At 50.9% G+C, this 22,066-nt stretch overlaps 1 protein-coding gene and 1 long non-coding RNA gene across 6 annotated transcripts in view; one reads left to right on the forward strand and one right to left on the reverse strand.

The window, feature by feature from the left end:
- Positions 1-22,066, reverse strand: part of LOC105704519 (histone acetyltransferase KAT6A) — a 32,209-nt gene that overhangs the window by 9,383 nt on the left and 760 nt on the right. For 3 of the 5 annotated variants that reach the window (XM_012433813.2, XM_012433809.2, XM_012433810.2), the window contains exons 2-4: positions 11,810-12,513; positions 2,459-2,931; positions 38-1,554 (exon numbers count right to left, since the gene is read on the reverse strand). In XM_012433813.2, coding sequence (XP_012289236.1) covers positions 38-1,554; positions 2,459-2,931; positions 11,810-12,370 — 2,551 coding nt within the window. In that variant the 5' untranslated portion in view covers positions 12,371-12,513. Of the gene's footprint in view, positions 1-37; positions 1,555-2,458; positions 2,932-11,809; positions 12,514-20,916; positions 21,064-22,066 lie in introns of those variants that run through there. The other 2 variants (XM_012433812.1, XM_012433814.2) reach the window with 2 other exon arrangements.
- On the forward strand, positions 6,558-8,866 carry LOC105704520. Its single transcript, XR_001104464.2, has 2 exons — positions 6,558-7,958; positions 8,029-8,866. It is a non-coding gene; the product is annotated as an uncharacterized LOC105704520 (long non-coding RNA).

Here is a 22,066-nt window from a genome sequence, read left to right on the forward strand (position 1 = left end):
GAGGTTGGGAAAGTGAACGGGTGGGGTAGACTCTTACCCTTCCTGTTGGAGCAGGGTGTCGCGCGGGGTGTCGTGGTGGTGTTGGTGGTGGTGGCGCTAGTACAGGCTCGAGGGTTGGATTTGGGGGAGGAATTAGAGACGACGGGGCTGGATTGGCCAAGGGGGGTCGGCGAGGTCGGAAAGTCAGGCTCAGGGTGGCGCGACCGGGGTGCCTCGGCGTTCTTCTTCGCGAGCGACTCGTGCCTGGCCAATCCGGAGCCAGGGGACGTCGCGGTGGAGGCGCACTTCACCAGAGGCGCATCGTCGACGCCTTTCAGGCGTTTTCTCCTCTCCTGCTCGTGTCGTTTGGTATTGACAGCGGTCTTGACGAGGTTCGAGGGGGTCATCTTCGTGGCTCTTTCGGCCCCGGGTCCGTAGAGGCACTCGTCAGAGGGCACGAAGATACCAGGCCTAGGGACCCTGGGGGACTCCTCTGCCAGGCTTCTCTTCCTCTCTCTGGAGCAGCTGCCCTCATCGGGCGACTCGTCTCGCTTGCCCCTGTGGTGGCCGGTTCGCAGCGACTTAGCCCGCTCCTGGTTGGCCCCCTCCTCGCCAAGGGGTCGTTTCCTGCGATCCGGCGCGTAGTTCGGCGCCTGAGCGCCAGATCGCGCCCTCGTGTGGGTGGGGGCTGAAAAGAAGTGGCTGAGACCGTCGAAAAGGCCCCTGAGCTGGCCGGCACCAGGTCTGCACTTCTCAGTGCCGGCGGGCGCGCTCCTCTCCGACTTCTTCCCGTCCCTAGGACTTGCCGCGGGTTGGATGTGCAGCCCGAAGGTCGGCTTGTTCGTCAGGTCGAGCTTCGGCAGGGGCGCCCCGAAGATGCCGGTGATGTTGCAGAAGAAGGGCGACTCGACGTTGAGCTTGGCGGCGGCAGCGGCGAAGCCCCAGGGCTTGTCCTCGCTAAGGTCGCAGGAGAAAGGGCCCGCGGGCTTCGCGGGCTCCCGGGCCTCTCCCTCGTCCGAGGACGAGGACGAGGACTCGCTCGACTCGCTCGAGGTCTCCTCCTCGTCCTCCTCCTCCTCCTGCTCCTCCTCCTCCTCGGAGGTCTCGCTCGGTTCCGAGGTCTCCGAGTCGTTGCTTGCCTCGCTGCTGGCGGCGCTGCTGCCGGCACTGGTGCTGCTCCCGGCGGAGAAAGCCGGAACTCGCCGGCCGCCGGAGGGCGCTGCTCTCCTGGGGGCGTCGGCGCCTCGACCTGGCCCGGGACTCGCGCCGAGCGGCCCCGACGACTTCTCACCGACGCCCGCCGCTCGCCTCAGCTTGCTGTGCTCCGCGTTGAACGCGCTCAACCTAAAGAACTTCTGCTTCTCCTTCGAGATCCGGTCGTTCTTCTCCTCTAGCAGCCTACCCTGGCCTAACTGCGGGACGGGGGGGTGCGGTAAGGAAGGGGAGTTTAAGGCCGGCTGACGAGGGGAGACAACACCCGCATTACCGTCCGAGCTGCTGTCCACCTGAGCCACCGCCGTGCTGCCCTTCTTTCCCGGGATGGACACCGTCAGGCTCTTTCTGGACGCTGCCGATCTAACGGAAACAAGAGGTTGCGTTAGTACCGACGAGCTTCTTCTCCGGCGAGATAGCTTTCATGATTTGAGCTTAGTCATAAGAGCCTTAACGCGTTTGCAACCGCCGTTCGATAGGCAAACCTCCACCGTAGCCCAAGCTTTTTTAAAGCATTCAAAATTGTCACAATTAAGAAATCCTGGCCTCTCGCAAAGATTCGGAGATATGCGACGCTGGTCGCGAACGGGTTAAGGTCTCATTACGATAGATGACATCGCCTTTCAGCGAGACAAGATCTACTCTGAATCTGGATAAATAGCAAGCATTACTCCATCGACGTTTTTCCACACAGGAGAGCACTGATCTCTATACTAACCGAATAACGGATACCTACTTGCTCTTTGCGGAATGTTGCGTAATGAACTCAAGGCATACCAATGCCGCTATTAAGTAAATTGTACGCACGTGCAGATGGAACTGCAGTGGTCTCATGTTTTTCGAGTAACCATATACCGTAGACGCTCCATTAACCCGACGTTCGTTATCCGAATAGCCGGTCTTCGAATTAACCGACGATCATTACTATCCGCGATTATTAATCGAAGCATAACCCACAAGTTTGAGAAAATGTACGCGCATTGTGATAGCTTCCGCATTGCCCGTGATTTTAAATTATTCGGGCACCAATTCCTGGTCATTACCCCGAATAATCGAGATTTCAATTTTACACATTTCGAACAACCCACTGCTTTTGACGCATCCGCAAGTACTACCGATACCAGTTCTACGATTATTATATATAGGGAAATCTTAGGCGAAGTAGTCTTCCCTGATCGTCGCGCCATTTTGTTTTTCAGGAACGTCCGATTAGTACAGAGACCAGTGCGGGAGAGTTAGCCGGTCGCGGCGCCACTTTCCGACTCACTTTCTGTTCTCTCGGATCTTGCTCAGCCGTTTCCTGGCGCTCGTGAGCGTCCCGTCGGACTGGGGGGAGGTGTCCTGGGACTTGTGCCTCTTCCCGTCCTCCCTGCTCGAGGAAGGGTGGTGCGCCGTCTGGCAGTGTCGACACCGCCATGGGGCCTTGCTCTTCTTGTCCACCGCGGGGTCAAGGCAGGTCGGGTGGTAGCACTTGACGCACCCGGCGCACTTGACCAGGTAGTTCTGGGACTCCCGCTCTAGTTGGCAGCCCGCGCACGTGGGGGAGCAGTCGTCGCACGACCAGGTGGCGCCACGGTCAACCAGGAGCGAAAGCTCCGGCGGCGCGCACGAGTTGTGCAGCGCGGCGCCGCACAAGCTGCATCTGCTCAGCTTCTCGGCGGTGGTGCGCTTCGTGTTGTTGTTGTTGCTGGCCATCGTCGCCCCCAGACACTCCCTGCATATCGGCAGCGGTGCTGGTAGCTGGAAAAAGAGCAGAAGTTCAGGAAATATTGCGATCAGGAAACTCGGTAGAGGTTCGCGCCAAATACACTTAAAAGGCTACGCGAACGATACCGAATACTTAACGCCAAAGTTCGGCACTTCAATTCGATTATTATTTATTTTTAACCGTTAACTACGGACACGCTCTATTTTATATCCCGAACACGGGCACGCGGCCTGAGACCGCCACAATTATTTCATTATCAAGCGGAGAATAATTTGCACAGGAAATGAATAACCCGCATGGGAATTAAACGATGTAGTATCTAAACGTTATTAGTGAGAGTGGAGAGATTGTACTAGTAACAAATTATGGGGGACAAATTCGCAAGTTTTTCGCACTAAGGTGTAAACACAGTCCAATAGTTATAGTCAAATGTATAACCTGCACAATGAGCATACAAAGATGGAGAAGAGGATGCATTTTTCATCCGATCTTATTTAACAAAATCGACCGTGTTCACGTTCCAAATTCTTGAACCGAATTCCAACGTCATGACAACAGGCCGTTGGACCCATATTTGCAGATAAACGCCTGTATCAGCGTTAACATAAGGAAATGTTCCACATTTCAACGCTCGATCAAGAAATAGCTCCCGGATTTATGTTCTCATTTCCTCCGAATTATTGGCAAGTAACGCGATCGCGTCTCGCATTCTTCGTAAGATCAAAGGGGCTTAAATATAGCCCTGTTGCGTCACTTCCTGTGACGTCATAGGATGCGTCATTGACTCGGGCCTATCTCGCTGCATCAGAGATCAGAGGGATCCCCCCTCTCGCGCTCTTCTTCGCAGTCTCTTCCTTTAATCAATGTCTCCTGTCTGTGTTACCAACCGGCTGGAAAAGTTATCCGCCGCGCCGACAGATGGCGCGACCCTCGAGTCGGCCGGGTCGAGCCCGCGCGCGCTGTTGCCACGTTCCGGCGACTCACCGCAACAATTACGCAGCGGAATTCGAAGAGGGGGACAATAGAGATTTCCAGGGTAGGAGCGGGGGTTTATTGGCGGGCCATCTTTGCGCGGATCGGCCAATTATCGTGGCCGAGGGGTCTTCGTGCTCGGCACGTAAACGCGCGCCAGCGTATCGTTGCGGGGCGCTACATTGGCCCCATTGTATGTATATACGTTCGACGAGCGACCAGCAAACTGGAGCGGCGTAATTATTCATACCGGACATTACCAGAACTTCCCCCGCGGGTATCTCCGGCGATCGGGTAGGGTGCATCTTATTAATTACGCACCCATGGGTCGCTTGCACGCGCGTAACCGGGCAGCTGCGAACGCGCAAAAGTACGCGGCGAAACGAGATATTGTTAAATGCGGTCTTCTCTAAGAACGTTTCTTATTTTTTTTTCCCCCATTTTTTTCTTAAAATCTCACAGCGGGATATATCGCCTGTAGTTTACTAGCGTTGAAAGAGGCTCGATTCGAAAAGTGCACCTATTTTTTACAGTCATTAGTATTGTTGTATCCGGACACCCTATGCACGCTCTTCTCACAACCGTTTTTTGTATGTCTCTTGACAACGGTCAAGAGACTGCGAAAAACAGAAGTTTCATGTCGGCGGTTCCCGTGTAATGCCGTCTCCCGAAATAAAGAGCTTTTCTTTTTGCACCTTGTGGCCGACTTATTTTACATCGGCATCAGAAGTGGGGACTCTGAAGCGACCCATTTATTTTACAGTATTTACATTCAGCTCTGTTTTAATCTTAACGCGATTCCCGTAAATGTAATTACATCGATGCGTTACTCTATCGGCTACTTGTTGGCATGCAATGTGAAATAGAAATAACCCTTAGAAAAAATAAAACTAATTATGCCCGAAACAACCAATTCCTTCGCGGGGGGCATTTCGTAAAAAAGTAATTAATGATATTTTATAGTTTCTTTCAATTTAGTTTTTATTTTATTTTTTTTTTTGAATGCGGACAATGCCAAGTGATTAAAGGGATTCTTCTGGAAGGCGTATCGTTGAAATGGAGCGGAACGAGTCCGACACGCAAAAATGGATCCGCTGCGTTGGCAGAGGGGCATAAACTGGAAAGCAACAGAAACGCCAAGGCAAAGTAACCGTTGCATTGACCAGAAAAAATCGTTGGGAGATTTGAGAGTGGATACTTCATTTACTGCAGCGGAATTGCACACATAAAGCAGACGGCATCGGAAAGCCGTGCAAAACGGTCGCGCGATCACACGGCGTGGGATAAACAAAGGATAACGCGCTGCCAGATGGCGGATCGAGCGTTCCGATTGGTCGGTTTAGATTCCGCGCGCTCGCGAATCGCCGCGCCGCTCCACCAAATGGAGGAACCTGATTGGTCGAAGGAATGCACTCTCGTGATTGACCAATGGGTGACGCTGCATACCGGGACGTTTTGAATCTTTGAAATATTTAGTAGCGGGACAACGAGCGGCTGTACACCGATTGTTTCATTGTCTCGGATCTACCGAAGCGACGATATAGGGATATATACCCCGACAATAATCGTTACGTCTGCCTTATCGAGGTTATGCAACGCGATCGCGCGCAAAGTACACCGTGTAACGGCGTTAATCAATCCCGATTATGTCACGCAATTAGTAACAGGTTCTTAAACGCGACGGTGAAGGAGGGGGGATTTTATCTGGCAAGCTTTGCATGGACCCGAAACGGCGCCCTTATTAATTGGAGAAGAGAAATATTGGAGAATTTTCATTGAACGAGGTGCTCCATGATGAAAAGTGCTCCCGCGCAGCCCTTTGAAAAGACCAACGATAAACACGCTTCCAAGACGTAACCACGCTTACCAACCAATGAACAGATAATTATCTAAATTAAGGAATGACAAAATAAAAAATATAGTGTATAAATAGTAACGTTCTCCTTCTTTCCAGTCCAATTATTGCAAGGATCTTGCCGAACACCTAGACACCGTTCAATTTCAAAACGAAATGACTTCCTCGCGATATTTGTAAACAAACCCCTGACACATTGCAGTATATCAGCCTTTTGAAAGACGCAAAATGAATAAAAAAAAGAAATAAGCCCTCCGTGGGAGTACACCTTGTCACCTTTCCCCGTCCGAGTCTCGAAGACGCCATCTTGGAATCCCTAATTGAACCGTATTTACATCGAACAGATCGTTCCGTTTATCTTCGGAGGCCGGCGCACTTAGAGATTTCATGGAAACCGCAATTAGTTGGCAATTAACGAGAAACCCCGCGTCGCAGCGTCGGCGAAGATAAGAGCCTCGCGTGGGAGAGCTCGCGGATGCGCGCGCCGCCACTCGGTAGGAGAAAGTACTCGAGCGAGCCGACCCGGAAAATCCGGGTTCTATCTCTACATCGTCATAACAGACGATTTGCTGTTTCTAGGGAGCAGTAAAAGGACCGGCCGCGTGGGTCCGGTTTCCATGGAGCCGGAGTGCGAAGTCGCGACTTTGAATATATAACCGGTGGAAACCGCCGAAAGCGAACCGAGCGGTTTACGATCGCGCGAGAGCAGCTTCCAGTTCGTGGACCAACGACCTGTTGCTCGACGGCGAGCGGCGACCAATCATCCGGCAAATGGCCGGCGATTGGCTAGCTCGGTGAACCGCGCGTCCTTACGCGTCACGTGGCCCCTAACGTACCCTTAACGTTCCCCTGTCTCGATGTCGCCCGTCGACGCGGGGTAGGCAGATCCTTAAGAAGGGGTTGCGGTAGCACGGCTTTAGCGAAAGGGTGGGGTCACTTAACGGTCGGTTGTGCAAGGTAAACACCATGGTTCCAGAGTCGGGGGCATTTGGACTTTGCGGTTCCTCTGCTCTTTATCAACCATAAACAATTAACGGTTACGTGGAACCCAATTTTTTTTTTCCCATAATACAGTTCAGATACGAGCGAACCCCGATAAAATTCTCAGTGCAATCGGTCAATCGAGATCAATCGTTGAAGGTCATTGGTCAGCCACGAATAGGAAGAGCTAATTTGTTGTCGCACATATCTTTCGCGCATGGTGTCAAGAAATACAACATGGATACATAATGTACACCGAGAAAAAGAATTAGTTAACTGAAACAAATATATATATTGTTGAATCATATATGATTGCAAGGAAAATTGATGTCATCGAGTTAAACTAAACAATCAACTTTTTTTTTTCCTCGGTGTATGTACTCCGCACGTCAGCAATCCAAGTATGAAGATAGAATTGAAAGAGAGAAAACATAGGAGCCGTTTTCTCGTTCTTTCTATCTCTCTGTGTTCGTGACAAGAATTTCACGACGCAACGTACCAACCACCTATCAGGAATAGAGGGAAGGAAAAGGATTGCCCTTCAATTCGCTCTTTGCTATCTTCACGATAATGCAAGGGAATTTACCAGGACCTGATTCTATAATATCTTACGAACAAGATTGATACATAGACGAACCGCAGCGAGACACTCAATGTGATCGTTCAACAGAGGTGAAAGGGTTAGAGGTGGTTGGTCAGCCGCACGCGGAATGAGTCGACCGCGCATTCTTCTCGCGCAAGGTGTTCGGAAACGCAACCGTCCAACCTAGTGACGTCACGCGGATCTCTGGTAACGCACAGTCGCGGATTAGCGTAACTCGGTAAGGTTTCGAGCCAAATACGTTTCTGAGCGAGAAACTCGTAACATTGAGTTCGAGCGAGATGCTACAGAGTTATATACAATAAGGATCGAGATTTCAGGATTAACGTAACTCGAGGGCAACGAAGAGCCAAAAGTTAATCGCGACTAGCGGTTCTCGGGCGTATAAGCGGCGATCGCGACTTCGCCAATTTCCCGGCGACGTGCAATTATGCTAATCTCGCACCGGGGCTCGAATTCCTTCCTTCGGCGGGAGGAGCCGAGGGGATTGCGTCACCGATTACGGAGAATGCAAGAGTGCCGCGAGACACGTCGCGAGTCACGTGAGCCGAGCGCCGTCAAAAGCGAGGGAACGGTATATATCGAAACGCGAGGTTGCGCGACGGAGAGAACGGGAGTCGGGCCGCCATCTTGGATATACTTCGGCCACGGTGAGAGGAATAATTTAGTTTATCTCAACTATCGGTTAAACCCTGTAAGAAACTAAACGTACAAATGTAGAAGAGTGTACAAACGAGCCACGCCGAATGCGGGGTGCAACGAGGAAACACGGAGGAACGGTGAGGGGACCGCCGCGTCGAAGTGTATCAAGGTCCGAGATCCGATACGCGTCGGTGAAGAAGGAGTCATTCCACCGACCTGCCACGGCCGGCCAATAAGAGCGCGAGGTATACAAACGAGCGGCCGGAAGTCGGGCAAGAGATATCGCGGCAACCCCCTTTATTCTGTAACCCTCCTCGCCTAGTTTCGCTTGGGCGTGGGCATTCTGCATAACTCGCAGACCCACCGCATTTCGGATAGGGCGATAAAGATATCTCATGGATCTACCAAGGAACGAGTGGATGATAAAGTGAGATTTTAGACAAGGGGACTGAAGCTCGAAACGTAACAAGGCACTGCAGCGGTCATCTTTCTTTGCTACCACATGCGCGTAACCTTGTATCCGTAAACAACAGCCAAAGCGTATGGCGCATTTTTTTTTAAAGTACGATAAAACGCGCGTCAAGAGGTACCACGATGGAGAAATTGCATTGCGACCCTGTCTTTAAGGATGAAAATGGTGAACGTGAGTCACGGTTACCGCGTACTTCAAACCGTTTGTACATCTTTATATTAAAAAAAAAAAAATGCTATGTTGCGTTAGCGTTAACTTTGTGCGCAACGGATTTTCCGTTCAAAAGATCCACCTTGATGCGTCGCATACATCGTCAAGTGGTTCCTTGTATCGTTCTTCTTTCATTTAAGATAGAAATTGAATATAAGGATGTAATTAGTGTTAACCGTTTCGAGATTCGTGTAATCTTTAAGTAGTAGCTTATAATAAAACCGTATAAAAGTATACAAGTATCGTTTAACGCAGCGAAGAACGAATTGTCATTAACGATCGTTAATCCTTTGCGGTGTCATTAAACCTCAAGAATGCACACTTGCATCGCTTTCTTCATAGACCCATGAGCTATCTTCTTCGTTTCTAAAGGCAAGATGGCGTCCCTCTCTAGCGAACCAACCGCCATTGCCCGTCCCGACCTGGCAAGCTTCCCACCTCGGATTTTAATTCCCCGATTACGCAACGTCCTCGAAAATGCGAACCTCTCACTTGGTGCCATTGTTTCCAGAATAGTGGCAGCATTCCGTTCTCCTAATTGATAAATCTCTCCCGTGTTGCGGGGTTCGGGAAAGATCGTCGAAGGAATGGGACCCGGTCGAAGGCGCGCCATTTTGGTCTCGCAATGGCGGCGTGACATTTCGCTTCAGTTCGGTGCGGCAGAGGTAATCGACGGTAGCGCCTTAGAGTACGGCAGCGCGATCTCGTGTGCGAGGCATTTGCAACGTTGCAGGTGATTGTGGGCAAACGTCGAGGAAACGTTGCCGTACTCTATCGCGGTCGGTGCTCCCTCGTTGCGAACGGGACTTAAACCTGACAAAGAGACACTCCACTCCGACAGGCCGCGGAGATTAATGGAACGTTCGCTCACAGGAACTGCGAGTCTTTTTACCTCCTATACGTTTGACCTACAGTGAACCCGGCCAATGGAAAGCGAGAATCGACTCAGCGATCGTGGATACTTGGATCTTGCGGTTAAAGGCCTTTTCGAATATCTCGCATCAACACCGTAAGCATAGAAAATGTCAATCAGACTGTCGGACGTAAGACGCCATATTGAATTTTCTGCGCTTAACTCGACCTGCCGTTACGTTTGCGATTACTATTACGTGAAGTATCCGTGAAAGCCTTTCCGAGGCACGAGGTTTATAGACCGGTTAACGCTTTGGAAGTGAAACTTCTAAGTTAAAAATAATGATTAGACATTATTAATTATTCTTAATTATACCTTTACGAAGGGCCCTTCGCATTCGGTACCGATTGTTTCGGGCATGACTATTATAATTTCACTTAAGATGCCAATAATTTACCGACGGAATTATGCACTAACAAAGACGGTTACGCAAATTCGGTCGCACTGATATCAATGTCCGTGTAAATTTACACACTCAATCATTGGTTATTTCGATGCTACAATAAATTGCAGTAAAATTAACATAAAAATTATAGAAAATTATAACGTAATATTACATTAAATTCAAGTAAAATTGCACGAATAGGGTAAACATACAATGTTAGGCGTATTTATTAATTTGCTAATATGCAATTCTCCCATTTTACGTCTTTCTATGTGAAACTTAAGTTATGAAGTGTGTAAAAATGTATGTAAGTTTCCATCGATTTTTATCAGTGTGGTACTAAGGCATAAAAGTGAGTATAAATAGTAACTAACTGTCAGCATATGAAAAGCACTTTCCGGGTCCCTGCCGTAACGTGCGATTTTCGATGTACGACCGCACCATAAGAAGTTTCGGTTAAAACGAAAATCGAAGCAAAATTTTCCCGTCTGAATTTGCATATACAAAAAGTCAACTACTTTGTATCGAAATGTCGCGGCGAAGGGATGTGTATAGTTTGTACCACCCTGTGCGAGGGCAGGAGGCAGGCTTGGTGAATACGTGCGGAATACTTGGACTCGGATACCCGTACACTCGCGCGTCTAGATACCTATCACTCCGTGGCCGCGATGTACGGAAAGCAAGATGGCGCGCCCGACGGCGGGCTTTCCGGTTCAAGGTCGCCCGCGGAGCGTTGCGCCGCGAAAAAAAGGTATGCAAGATGCGATACCACGAGAAGGGAAAGGAAAAAAAGAAGAAAAAAAAACGCACGAACGAGGACCGCGATTTCAACGATGACGCTCTTCCTGTTCGACGAAATGAGGAGCGGGAAACGACAGTGAAGAACGTATGTTTCCACGGATCGGAAACCCTCGTTACACCTTAGTCGCCAGGACTCCCGATCGTTTCTACGCAAGCACCGGACGTTTCCATCAAAATAGCTACTTCCAGGATCCTACTCAACGGCCCCATGGAAAATTCCTGCAACGAGCTAGCTCCACGAGAAACCGGCATAGTGCAGGATCCTTGAGTGCAACCTCAAGACACGGGGAACCAAGATGGCGGTCCGACGCGGGACTTTCGAGTCCAAGGTCGCCCGGAGAACGCCGCACCACGAAGAAGGGAGTCTCGAAGTGCGTCTTAACCGCCAAAGGAAACAGAAAACTCGTCACAATCAGGTTTACCGAATATCGCGTGAAACAAGACTCGTGCTATTAAGGCTTCTTTTCCCCCAGAAAATCTATCACGTGAATATGGAGGCCACAAGGAACGCCCTGACCCCCATGAAATTTCACTTTCTATAAAAATTAGTGACTTTTAGTGAACCAATTTTGAAAAGTAAAGTTTCATTGGTATCAGCACCTTCTTTAAGACATCCCATACTCCAATGGGAGAATTTCGAACGATTCAGTACACCTAGTCGGAAGGAAAGTTTCGTAAAAGAAACCTCTCAGGTGCCACTTTCATGTCGCCTTAAGGTGATGTGAAAGTGTCGCCAAATAGATTTCGTTTATGAAACTTTTCTCCAATGTGAGTCCAATGAATCGTTTCAAACTTTACAATGTAAACATGGAGGCTATAGGGAAGGCCCTGACGCCCAAGAAATTTCAATTCTAATATAATTTGTTTACAGCTATTTTCAAAATTTCTTATTAAAAAAAAAACAAAATGAAATTTCTCGAGTTTCAGGACCTATCCTAGAGTCTCCTCAATCATGTGGTAAAATTTGAAACAAGTTGGTACACCCGATTCGGAGAATGCTTTCACAAACGATTGACTCCTCGGATGCCGCTTTCACGTCCCGTTGAAGAGTTAAGCGGAATGTAAAATTCTAGCTTACCTTAGGGGCCGGAGGCTCAGCGTTTTCGCGCGAGCCATGGTGGTGTGCGGGGTCGCCGAGCTTCTTGGAGAGGTTGGGCGGCCGGTCGGGCTGGCGGAAGAGGCGGCCATCTTGGAGAACGAATCCGCGGTCGACGGCCCGCTTAGCGGAGAGCCGGAGGGCGGTGCGCAGGTCGCCCTCGGCCTCCTCCTCGACGGTGTGGCTCTGCCTGATGTACCGCTCGATGCTCCGGATGGTGGAGCCGTCGCGTTCGCCGAGCTCGCGCACCGCCTTCCCGAAGACCTTGCTGAGGTCCGCGGTCCTGGTGACCTTGAGCGGCCGGGACTGAAGGCCGCCCGGGTCCTTGTAGGAGGACTGGCCCTTGTTGAAGATCTTGAGGACGTCGCCACGCCTCACCGCCACCTCCAGGTGCTCGGCGATCTCCTCCTCGTGGTAGTTGTGGTGCTGCCGAATCGCGTGGCATATCCGCTCGACGCTGGGCCGCTGCTTCTGGCTGCGGATCTTGCGGATCGCGTCCAGGAACCAGGCGGACCACGTGTCGGCGGTCGCGGGCTCACCCATGGCTCGGCACCCGGAGCTGAACCAACGAGCTCACCCGGACCCACCACCGAACCCACCGCGCTGGCCGACACCCCGGGGGGCACCGACACTCACATTCTGACCCGGGACCGGGGGTCTTCTCTCCGCCGCGGTGACCCGACCACCTGGAAAGACAACATACTTTACGATCGATTCTTCCTCTTTTCCTTAAGGTCGATTTACCCCCACCCGAGACGTATCCGTATCGTACCCCGGCGGACGCGAGTGCCTCCCCTGTGGACACGGTACCGCCCGTATAAGAAGAGAAGGCATTCGCATCGAGTAAATTCAACTCATTTTGAGTTAACTAGGGCGAAGCTAGTTGGTTCAACTTAGATTTGGAGATAAATCACATTTTGCATTTGCATGATTCTACTCAGTAATGAGTTGGCGTAACTTTTTTTTATTTGAAACTACTCTTTTTTTTTTTTTTCAATACACTTTTCAAGGTTAATTTACTCTTGGTTTTTACTCAGTGGAGGATGAGCAGGGGTAAATCGACCTCTATTAGGTAGAAGCCGAAGAAGGTTGCCGATCGCCTCCGTCCCCGCACCTGCGGGACTCCCGGAACCGGCATCCTTCTTCCGCGGGTGTTTGGCGAGCGCGTCGCGGGGGCAAGGGGTTCAATTGGCGCGATGCGATCAAATGAAGCGGTATCAAGAGGAGAGCAGGAGAGAAACGCATTCGGCCGAATGCCGAGTTAATTAAGGCCCGCTGTTCGTGACGGCCGATCCGGCGGAAATATCGCCGGCGCGTTGCGTGCCCGGCTACGGCACCGGCGACGTAATTAACCGATCGCAATCATCGGGCCTGACATTTTCCAATTTGCGAGGAGGTGCTCCCTCTCCCCGCGCGCGTCATCGACGTGACGTCCGCGGGTAGCCCCCAGTCCATTGGATTCGGTTCCGCCCAAAATGGCCGCGGTCAAGCAGAACTCGTCCACCTCGCGACTTCGCCGACCCGTAACTTTGTAACCGTTTGGGGCATCATTCCGGAAGCAACGGGAAATCGTTCCAGGGCAGTGAACGAATCGCGTGAGCATCCGATATATCTCGACTAGCGGAAATACAAGAACACCTCCACGTGACGGATCGGTATACGGTGCCTAACCTCGGACGTTTCACTTTCTTCCCGAGTCGCTGGGAAAAGTAAACGGGACGTGGGGTCAGACATGCGAGAGATATTAAAAGTCATTCTACCCCGGAGCTTTCTTGCGCAATCGAACGACCATAGACCATACACCCGTAGAGTGCGCGCACGCAAATCATTAGCCTTTCCGTCTGTCTATTCTCCATGAAATCTGTCTTGGTAAATCTCCGATCGGCATTTATCGTTTCCTTTCCTCCCCAATGTGAAATTTGCCTGTTACCATTAATCACTATTGTCGTGGTAAATTTTAATTAAATTATGTCTCGTCTAGACTCAAGGGTGGAAAGCGACGACGCATGGCTGGCCTCTCTTCCCCCGTAAAAAATGAGTTAAACCTCGCCGTTCTGGCTCGCACGAGTCTCTCGTTGCAGGGATGCGATACGTTTACGGCAGAGAAAAGTTGAAGGTGGAAAAAGGAAAAGTCCGCTCCAGAAGTCGTACTTTATCGAGCGAAGAGGCTCCCCTTCGCGGCGTCGTACTTCGCGGAGCGAGAAATTGATTTCAATTTGCATCGGTCGTTATCGGGAGCTCGTGAGTCATAAACTGCTTCGCTTTCGGCAATACGAATCCCAGATCTGCCGATAGAATAATCGCGTCTACAGCGTTTTGAGATATTTTTCCCCCCTAAATCATTTGCAAAGCTATCGCGACTTTTCCTGTGTTTCATTTTTGCGGGAAACTAAATTCGATGATTAGATAGAGAAATCGCATCTGCAGCGATTCGAGACATTTTTTTCTTTAAAATTATTATTCACAAGACCGTCGCGAACTTTCCTGCTTTTCTTTTCTTTCTGCGGCAAACTATTGTAGATTCGATAAGTAGATAGAGGAATCAAGTCGGAAGGGTTTCGTGATATTTTCTCGTAAATCATTCGCAAGACCGTCGCGAATTTTCCAGCGTTACTTCTCTTTCTACGAGGAACAAGATTCGATGATTAGATCGAGGAAGACGTATGGAAATATCGCATTGAAATGCCTCGGAAGGGAATTGCCTCCTAGGGTCCAATCTAGGGGCACAAGTGCCCACACAACGCGATCGTTAATAGCCTCAATAAGCGGGGCCGTGGAGCATCTCAATGGAAGCATATCTCGAGTATTGAAGGTGGCGTAGTAAACGTTGACCTAGGCCTGGATCGCTCGACCGATACCAGATAATAAATATATCTTCACCGAGAAGCAAGGCGGAAAGAGTTTAAACTCGATTTCTTTCCGCGAAAGGGCGCGCCAATCATCGCTCTGATCTGGCTAAGTATCTCGTTGATTCATTTTTTCTTCTATAAACTAAGATCGTAAATATCCTCCTCTTCGATGCCGTTTCAGTGTGTTTCAAAGTTTACCAGAAAATGACAGACCGGATAACCCGGCACGGATGGACCGATACAAGAAAGTACGAATATTAACTCGATGCTTTTATTGGTATTAATTTCTCCGTCCCGTTAGCTGGCTACTTTATTATATTTTTATATAATTTTTTATACATTAACGACGTTGAGTTTTGTTTGTGGCATTTTTTTTTTTCAAAAACCAGAGCTATTAAAAAAAATAAACAATTTCCGAAAATGACCATTTCAACGTTTTCGAGGCTCTGAATTTCCCTAACGTCAGAGAACCCATTAGAGCCGAAAAATCCAAATCTCCACGATTTCAGAATTTGTTTATCTTTTCGAACAGCTCTGGTTTTTTGTAAAAAAAAAATGGCACAAACAAAACAACATGGCACAAACATCTACATCACAGAAATATTCCAATAAGCCTGTTAATTTTGTTTGTGCCTCAAATTGGATTCCCGGTTCACAGAACCGGAAATCTGGGGTTCGGAAATACACGTAAGACGGTCCATTGAGTCGGCGACAAATATTTCCAGAAGCGTCAGCTTTCAAGGGAGGAGTATTATTCCCGCGGGATGTCATAGGGATACGGAGGGCTGGTCGTATCCTCCCCAAAAACGAGAATTCCGTTCCGGAATGTTCGTTTCGCGGCATTATCCGGGACTCGAGCCACCCGAAGGAAGCCCATAAATCTTCCCTGCAGGAAGTGGACCGTAAACCGCGTTCGCAGAGCCTCCTGCGTGACTCGGCTGCATTTCTCTCCGGGAATGGCGATTTTTCCAAGGTCAACTGACCCGCGCAACCCGATTGAAGGGAGACGCACGCAGTCTCTGCACTCAAGAGGGGAGCCGAGGTGAGTTCTGTGCGCCGACATGCCTATTCGAGTCTAATGCACTCGGGTTACCTATACAGCTAATGGAAACGCGGTAACCTGGGTCGTCACGAACCGCGTTCCCTTCTCCAAGAGCACCGCCAACGCGTACCCTCGTTCGAGTTTACGTTTCCGATACAAGAGAAAGAAGGTGAAGTGAAACTTCTCCAAACTAAGGTGATGCGAAAGTGCCACCTAAGCGGTCAATTGTCTTTGAAACTTCTCCAACCGAGAGTACCGTATCGTTTAAAATTTCACCACATGCATACGAATGCCCTAAGGAGCCTGCACAAATAAAATGAAATTTTGTAGGAAATATTTTCAACGTGTTTATAAAATGTAAAAGAGAAAGAAAGAGAAAAAAAAAACACGAAACGAAATTTCACGAGTGCCCCAACCTTCCTCAGAGCCTCCCCACTCACGTGGTACAGTTTCAAACGATTCGGTGCGCCGAGTTCGGAGAAATGTTTTATCAATATTTTGACGGTTCAGGGGACAGTTGCATATATCACCTTAAAGCCTTTTCAGACATGTCTATACCGTGTCCGTGCATTGATGGAAATAACATCTTAGATTTATCTCGGAGTATCGTGAGAAGACGCAGTAGCGCCTCGACAAGTTCATGGGCTTGAACTAAGCGCTACGCCTCTCTGTACTCTAAACATAGCTTTACTCGGGATTTATTCTCCTTTAAACGACTACCGCTGGTACTAAATGACGTTGTTCATTTTTTAATATACACGGCTTTAACAATATTTCCTCTTTATCTTGAGACCAGGACCACGGTAATCGATGAAGACATTCCTAAATAATATCGAATTAAAATATTAATAGCGTCAGTTTAATCACATTCAGCCGTCGCCTCCGTCTCCTTTACGTACGAACTTGTGTGTGAGCAAATTGCTCATGAACCCACACATCCAAGACCGGTTTGTCCCCCAAGACGGATTCCCACATTTCCATATCTCTAGCGATACGAAACTAATGCGGAAAGTATTAATACGCCAATACAAATCGAAGGAGACAATTTCTATCAGCGTCATTCGGACAGGTCCGAATCGGCCACTCTTGGAAGATCGGTTTACTGTCCATTAACACGTGTCCGATCCGTTTGTAGTGTCGGACATGTATATATCCGCCTTTTACATTAGCGGTGCCATAATCCTACGGGTAGCATTCATGTTCGTCCCTGTACAAACCGGAGTTGGATACGACGCCTGTAAATGGACCTTTACTCTGGTCTTCGATGCAATCCTCTTCCGATTTCCTTTTACCCTTTTACTTCATTACCCCGCCGAGGGGGTAGCGACCACCTTGACCCAGACCGGACGCACCGCTTCGCGATCCCGAGTCACGGCGTCCTGACCGCCGCCGCGGAGCGCTCGCCTCATTAGAGAGGAAACAGTCTCCGCTCGAATGAGGTGGGCGCACGCGCGTCGGCCGGGTCCACGGCCTCTCGCTCGGTGAGCAGCTGCCAGGCGCGGGTCGCGGGAGGTGTCGCGGTGCGACCGCACTCGGCAACGGCCCGCCGACGAATGACGGCCGCGACGTGAGCACGGGAGCAGAACACGTCGTCCGCGCATCGATCCGCGCGCCCGCCCTCTCTCTCGCTCCCGCGTCCCCTACATCTCCGCTCTCGCTCCCTCGGCCGACCGCTCTCGGCAGGGCGCGAGATCGCGCGCGACCGGACGCGCCTATAACCGCGCGTAATTACCCGAGTAACGCGAGCGTCTGGAGCGCCGCTCGAGCGGCGGCCATCTTGCGGAGATTACCAAGAAGAATGATCCGGACCCGTGTCGGATATATTCGATTGATCGGAAATCATTTCGTATCCAATTTCCAAAAAAATTAATCAAATATCCAATATCTACACATCACCGATAAAATCCATTTCTTAGCCCAAGATTGACGAGACCCGTCAATTTAACGAATTTTTTACCTTACGAGAAGAATTACCGCAATCATTGCATACCTCCCCCTTGGTTACTAAATCCAGAAATAAATATTACGATAATATATAACATCACGTAACAAAATCCATAATTTAACGGTGTATAATTAAGCCGTTTCTAGATGAAATAAGTCGGTATCTGACGAAAATTCAGGTTGTCGTTCAATTTGATATAGGTATAGAGTGCCCGTAAACCTAGTGTTAAGTGTCTTAACCACGTTGCATGCCAATCGATTTTAAGTCCCGGCTAGGAATTATAAACCATTCGGGATAGCCCGAGCGGTTCGTCCAATTTCGCTCGAATTTACAAAATAGGAAAAAAGAGAAAAAGGTGAGCACGCAGACGAGCGGCAGCCACTCAAAAATCAATATCCAGGAAGCCGAATTCCGCGCAACAGCGCGCGTTGCGATCTCCCTCGGGAGAGGGGAGAGCTAGAGGAAGGGAAGAAAAAAAGGCACATCCAAAGAAACTACCGGCACGCCGCAACCCCTCGGAAACGATAGCCATCCCCGATCGTGCATCCGCCCGGCTATACGCGTGTTAACGAGGAATAAACCCTCCGAGGGTGCACTTCCAAGTCGCCCTGCCGTACACGTACGCGCATATCCGTAAATCGTCCCATTAACGTACTCACGCACGAGGTAGAGCCCCGATACGGATATAAAACCTCCCCGCGAAGGAAACGGGGAGAGAAAGAAAATTTCTCTTCCTTTCTCCTCCGATCGTACATCTGTCCGGCGACCTATGGACGTATCAACAAGGAATAAGCGCTCCGAAAGCACGCTTTTAAGGCGTTTCGCGGGCGATAACGTCGTCGTTAACATACGTTCAGAGCGATACGGATGATATACGGATATGCACCCCATAAGTAGAGTTCACCCTCTAAGAGCACTTCCGCAAAGCCGTTAAGGATTCTCCCGCAGAGGTCAGAAACGCGCTTCCGCTTCACCGACTTTTCGGGGAATAATTTTAACGCCCTCGTTACGCCGTTTCCGGGGGTCGACGCTTCTTTTCGTGGGAAATTTTGTACAGGAAACGGAGGAGGGCTCGCGCACTCTTTCTTAGAGGAACAGAAGGCATCCGGGGTCTGCCGAAAATGTCCAACAATGTCCTAGACTTTTCTTCATGTACGGGATCTGAGAAAAATAGAAGACGAGATCAATTTCCCACGTTTATCATGGCTAGGAAGAAACTTGCACAATCGAGTGGATTTTGTCCGTCAGAAAGGGTTCTAGTTTCCTGAATCAAGGAAAACGACGGGCAGATAGTTCCCGCCTTAACGAGTTAATTGGCGACGTACATTGAGAATGTATAAATTCTACGTTCGTGCAGAAAGAAAAAAAGGAAAAAAGTTTGACCAAATTTGGTTCATCTCAATACGTATCGATCGAGTGAACCGAATATATATATATATATATATATATATATATTCGATCGGATAAATCGTTTCTCTAGTTGTCGAAAATATTTCAGTGAACTTACCAAATATTCTGATTAAATCTATCGAATTTACTTTTAATACTCAAGACGTTCTATCGTAATGTTTGCTAATCGAGCCGAAGTCATCGACCAAAGAAGTATGCCACGTCAATCGGATATTTGGTTGTTCTATATTCGATTTATATATTCTACGGTCGAACCAAACATTCCTCACTTAAACCAAACATTTTTCCCCGCGCTCGTTGGAACGGATAAAGTATTAAAAATTCGTTAAACAAGAAATTCCCGTATTGGCCGATCTCACGAAAGACGCGTCCGAGTCACGTGGCACATATCCGAAATCTTCCGACGCGTCACCCGGAGAGTAAAAGAGAGAAAACGACGAGATCAGTTTGAAGCATTTCGTGGCCACGGACCGGTCAAGGTTCTCGATTTTACGAGATCTCTCGAGAGCGCGGAGGAAACACATTCGGCGCATCGCGAGCCGGGCCGTCGCTCTCCCGTCGGCAGCCATTTTTCCAAGACCTCGAGTTCCATCTAATTAAATGCAACCCCTTGTAATTAAATTCCAAAAAAAACGAAGAAAAAAGAAGAAGAAAAAACCGACACAAGGTAATAAAACCTACCGCAATCGCAATATTCGCCGTTTCCGGTCTAAGCAAGGCAAACGCGTCCCCATCGGGCAAAAATAAAGAAAGAGAAAGAAAGGGGAAAAAAAAAAGAAATCACTCCCTCGCCATCTTCCCGCGGAATCGTTCACGGTCCGAAAACGGGGTCAGACAATTCAGCGGAAATTATCGCCTGGATATCCGTCCGAGCTGGACACGTCGGAAACTGGACCGCCACGATTCCGCCGTCGGCAGCCATTTTCCCGCACCCGACGACCGGACGAGGTCAAATCCCGAGGAATAACCCGCGGCGATCGAAAACGTCGCCCGGGAAGTTCCCTCCAGAAGTGACGTTTATCGATGACGCACGAACTCCCGGGCGGAGGGCCGCGACGCGCGGCGTGGAGTGCTCGAGAACGGCGAGGGGCACACCCAGACCTGGCCGCTCGTTTCGACGACTTTCCTCGACGGAGACGTCGCGTCCGGACGGAATGCCGTTCCCCGAGGTCGAGGAGCGAGCGCCGTCCGAGAGGCCGTTTCCGCGACGTCGGCGACGCGCCGCTGCCCGTCGGCAGCCATTGAGCGGTCGCGTCGGCAGCGTCTCGGTATTTCGCCGGGCGGAATGGCGAGATGTCGAAACGTCGGGGAAACAATCCGCAAGGATTGATTTTCCGTAGGGAGAAACGGCGGAAGGTAGCGCCGGGTTCGGCGCGTCGGAGGACAGAGGCTGCGAGACGGTCTAGGAGGTTAGGGGCGCCCTAACCTCCTCGAGTCGGCCTCTCGGGGCTCGGCCCGAGGTTGGGCGCGCGCCTTGGCGGCCGAGCCCGGGCGGCTCGGAGCGCGCGGGCCTCCGCGAGCGAGCGCGAGGCCAGGCTCTCTCGGCCGTCGGCAGCCATCTTGGGCCGCGATCCTGGCGGCGCGATTCTCGGCGTCCCCCGGGCCGCGGCCGCCTTTCGGAGCGGTCAGAGCAGCAGGGAACGCTCGGCCGGGGTCTCGGGCGTCGGTCGGGAGCAGCCTCTCGGCTCGCCCACGGCCCGGGTCACGGAGAGAATTCGGCGAAGCGAGGGCCGCGCGGCTGCCGCCGCGGCAGCCCGTATGCGTCGGAGAGAGCGCCGTCGAGCCTCCGCCGCGATTATCTTATATCCCGGCCTCGCCGGCCGGGAAACCCGGCGGGACTCACCTCCTATCGCGCCACTTCCATCGGCGAATCCGCGGGGCACGGCGGCACGCGTTGCGGGAGGCGCGCGGCACACGATAACGCGCGATCACCAATTATCTCGCGTAAAACGGCGTCACATTTCACAAATCAACAAAGGTTACCCACTTGACAAAGATGGCCGGCGGGCGGTACTGCGCGGGCGCGCGGCGGGACGGCGCGCGCGGCGCCGCGCCGCGGCGGTCACGGCAACTAGGCGGCGAGGCGCGCGGCCGGCACGCGGTGACCAACCGGACGCGCGGCCCGATCCAACATGGCGGCGAGCCGAGGCCGAGTCGGGTGTGCGGTCCGGGCGAGGCGTCGCGGCCCGAGCTCCGCGGCCCTCATGCCGCGCGGCTCTCCCGCGGGAGACGCGCTCTTGGCCCCTCGACGAGGCGGACACCGGCCGCGGGTACGCGAGCGCGAGGTTCACCCCGGCGCGTCTCTTCCTCGTCCTCGGAACCCTCGAGAAAACCGGGCGCGAACGCGACGTGTTCGCGGCCACGCGAAACACACTCTGTTGTACGCGCTCTCGGCAATTTCGTAATGAGATTATTGATTTTTTTAAGGGACTCCTCCTCCTCCTCGGTCTCCTTCCCCCCTCCAGACGCGGTGCGTGTGCACCTATGAGCTCGACCGACTTTGACTTGCGCTCTCTCTCTCTCTCTCTCTCTTTCTCTTTCCCCCTCTCCAACCTCTTCTGTCTTCACTCTGGATCCCCGAGCAACATAACCTCCCAACGTACTCGGCGCGACGCGTAGATGAATGATAGCGACCAGGGCTATACTTCCGGCGGATTATAGGTTAGGCCGCGCCAGCGGTGCGGGGCGGCTGCAATGGCCGCGTGTTTACGTTCCAGGAGAATCAACCAATGAGCGTTCACGCTTTCTCCTAGAGCGCGCCAAAGGCTTCGTTTTATTGGCTCGAAACCAGTGAAACGATAATGTAGATAACGCCGTGAGATCTTAACGTCTGACCGACGGAGTCGGGATCGATGTGGCCGGTTTAAAGAGATTATTGATTTTCTTTGGACACGGGTGAGTGGACCGCCGAGAGGTTAGGATTCGCGATACGGACGTGTTTGTATCAACGGCACGCGAGGACTAAACGCGTTAAACGTTAAACCTGTTCTCCG

The sequence above is a fragment of the Orussus abietinus genome, unplaced genomic scaffold, assembly GCF_000612105.2.
Source record: "Orussus abietinus isolate OABI.00-Male unplaced genomic scaffold, Oabi_2.0 scaffold6, whole genome shotgun sequence".
NCBI lineage: Eukaryota > Metazoa > Arthropoda > Insecta > Hymenoptera > Orussidae > Orussus > Orussus abietinus.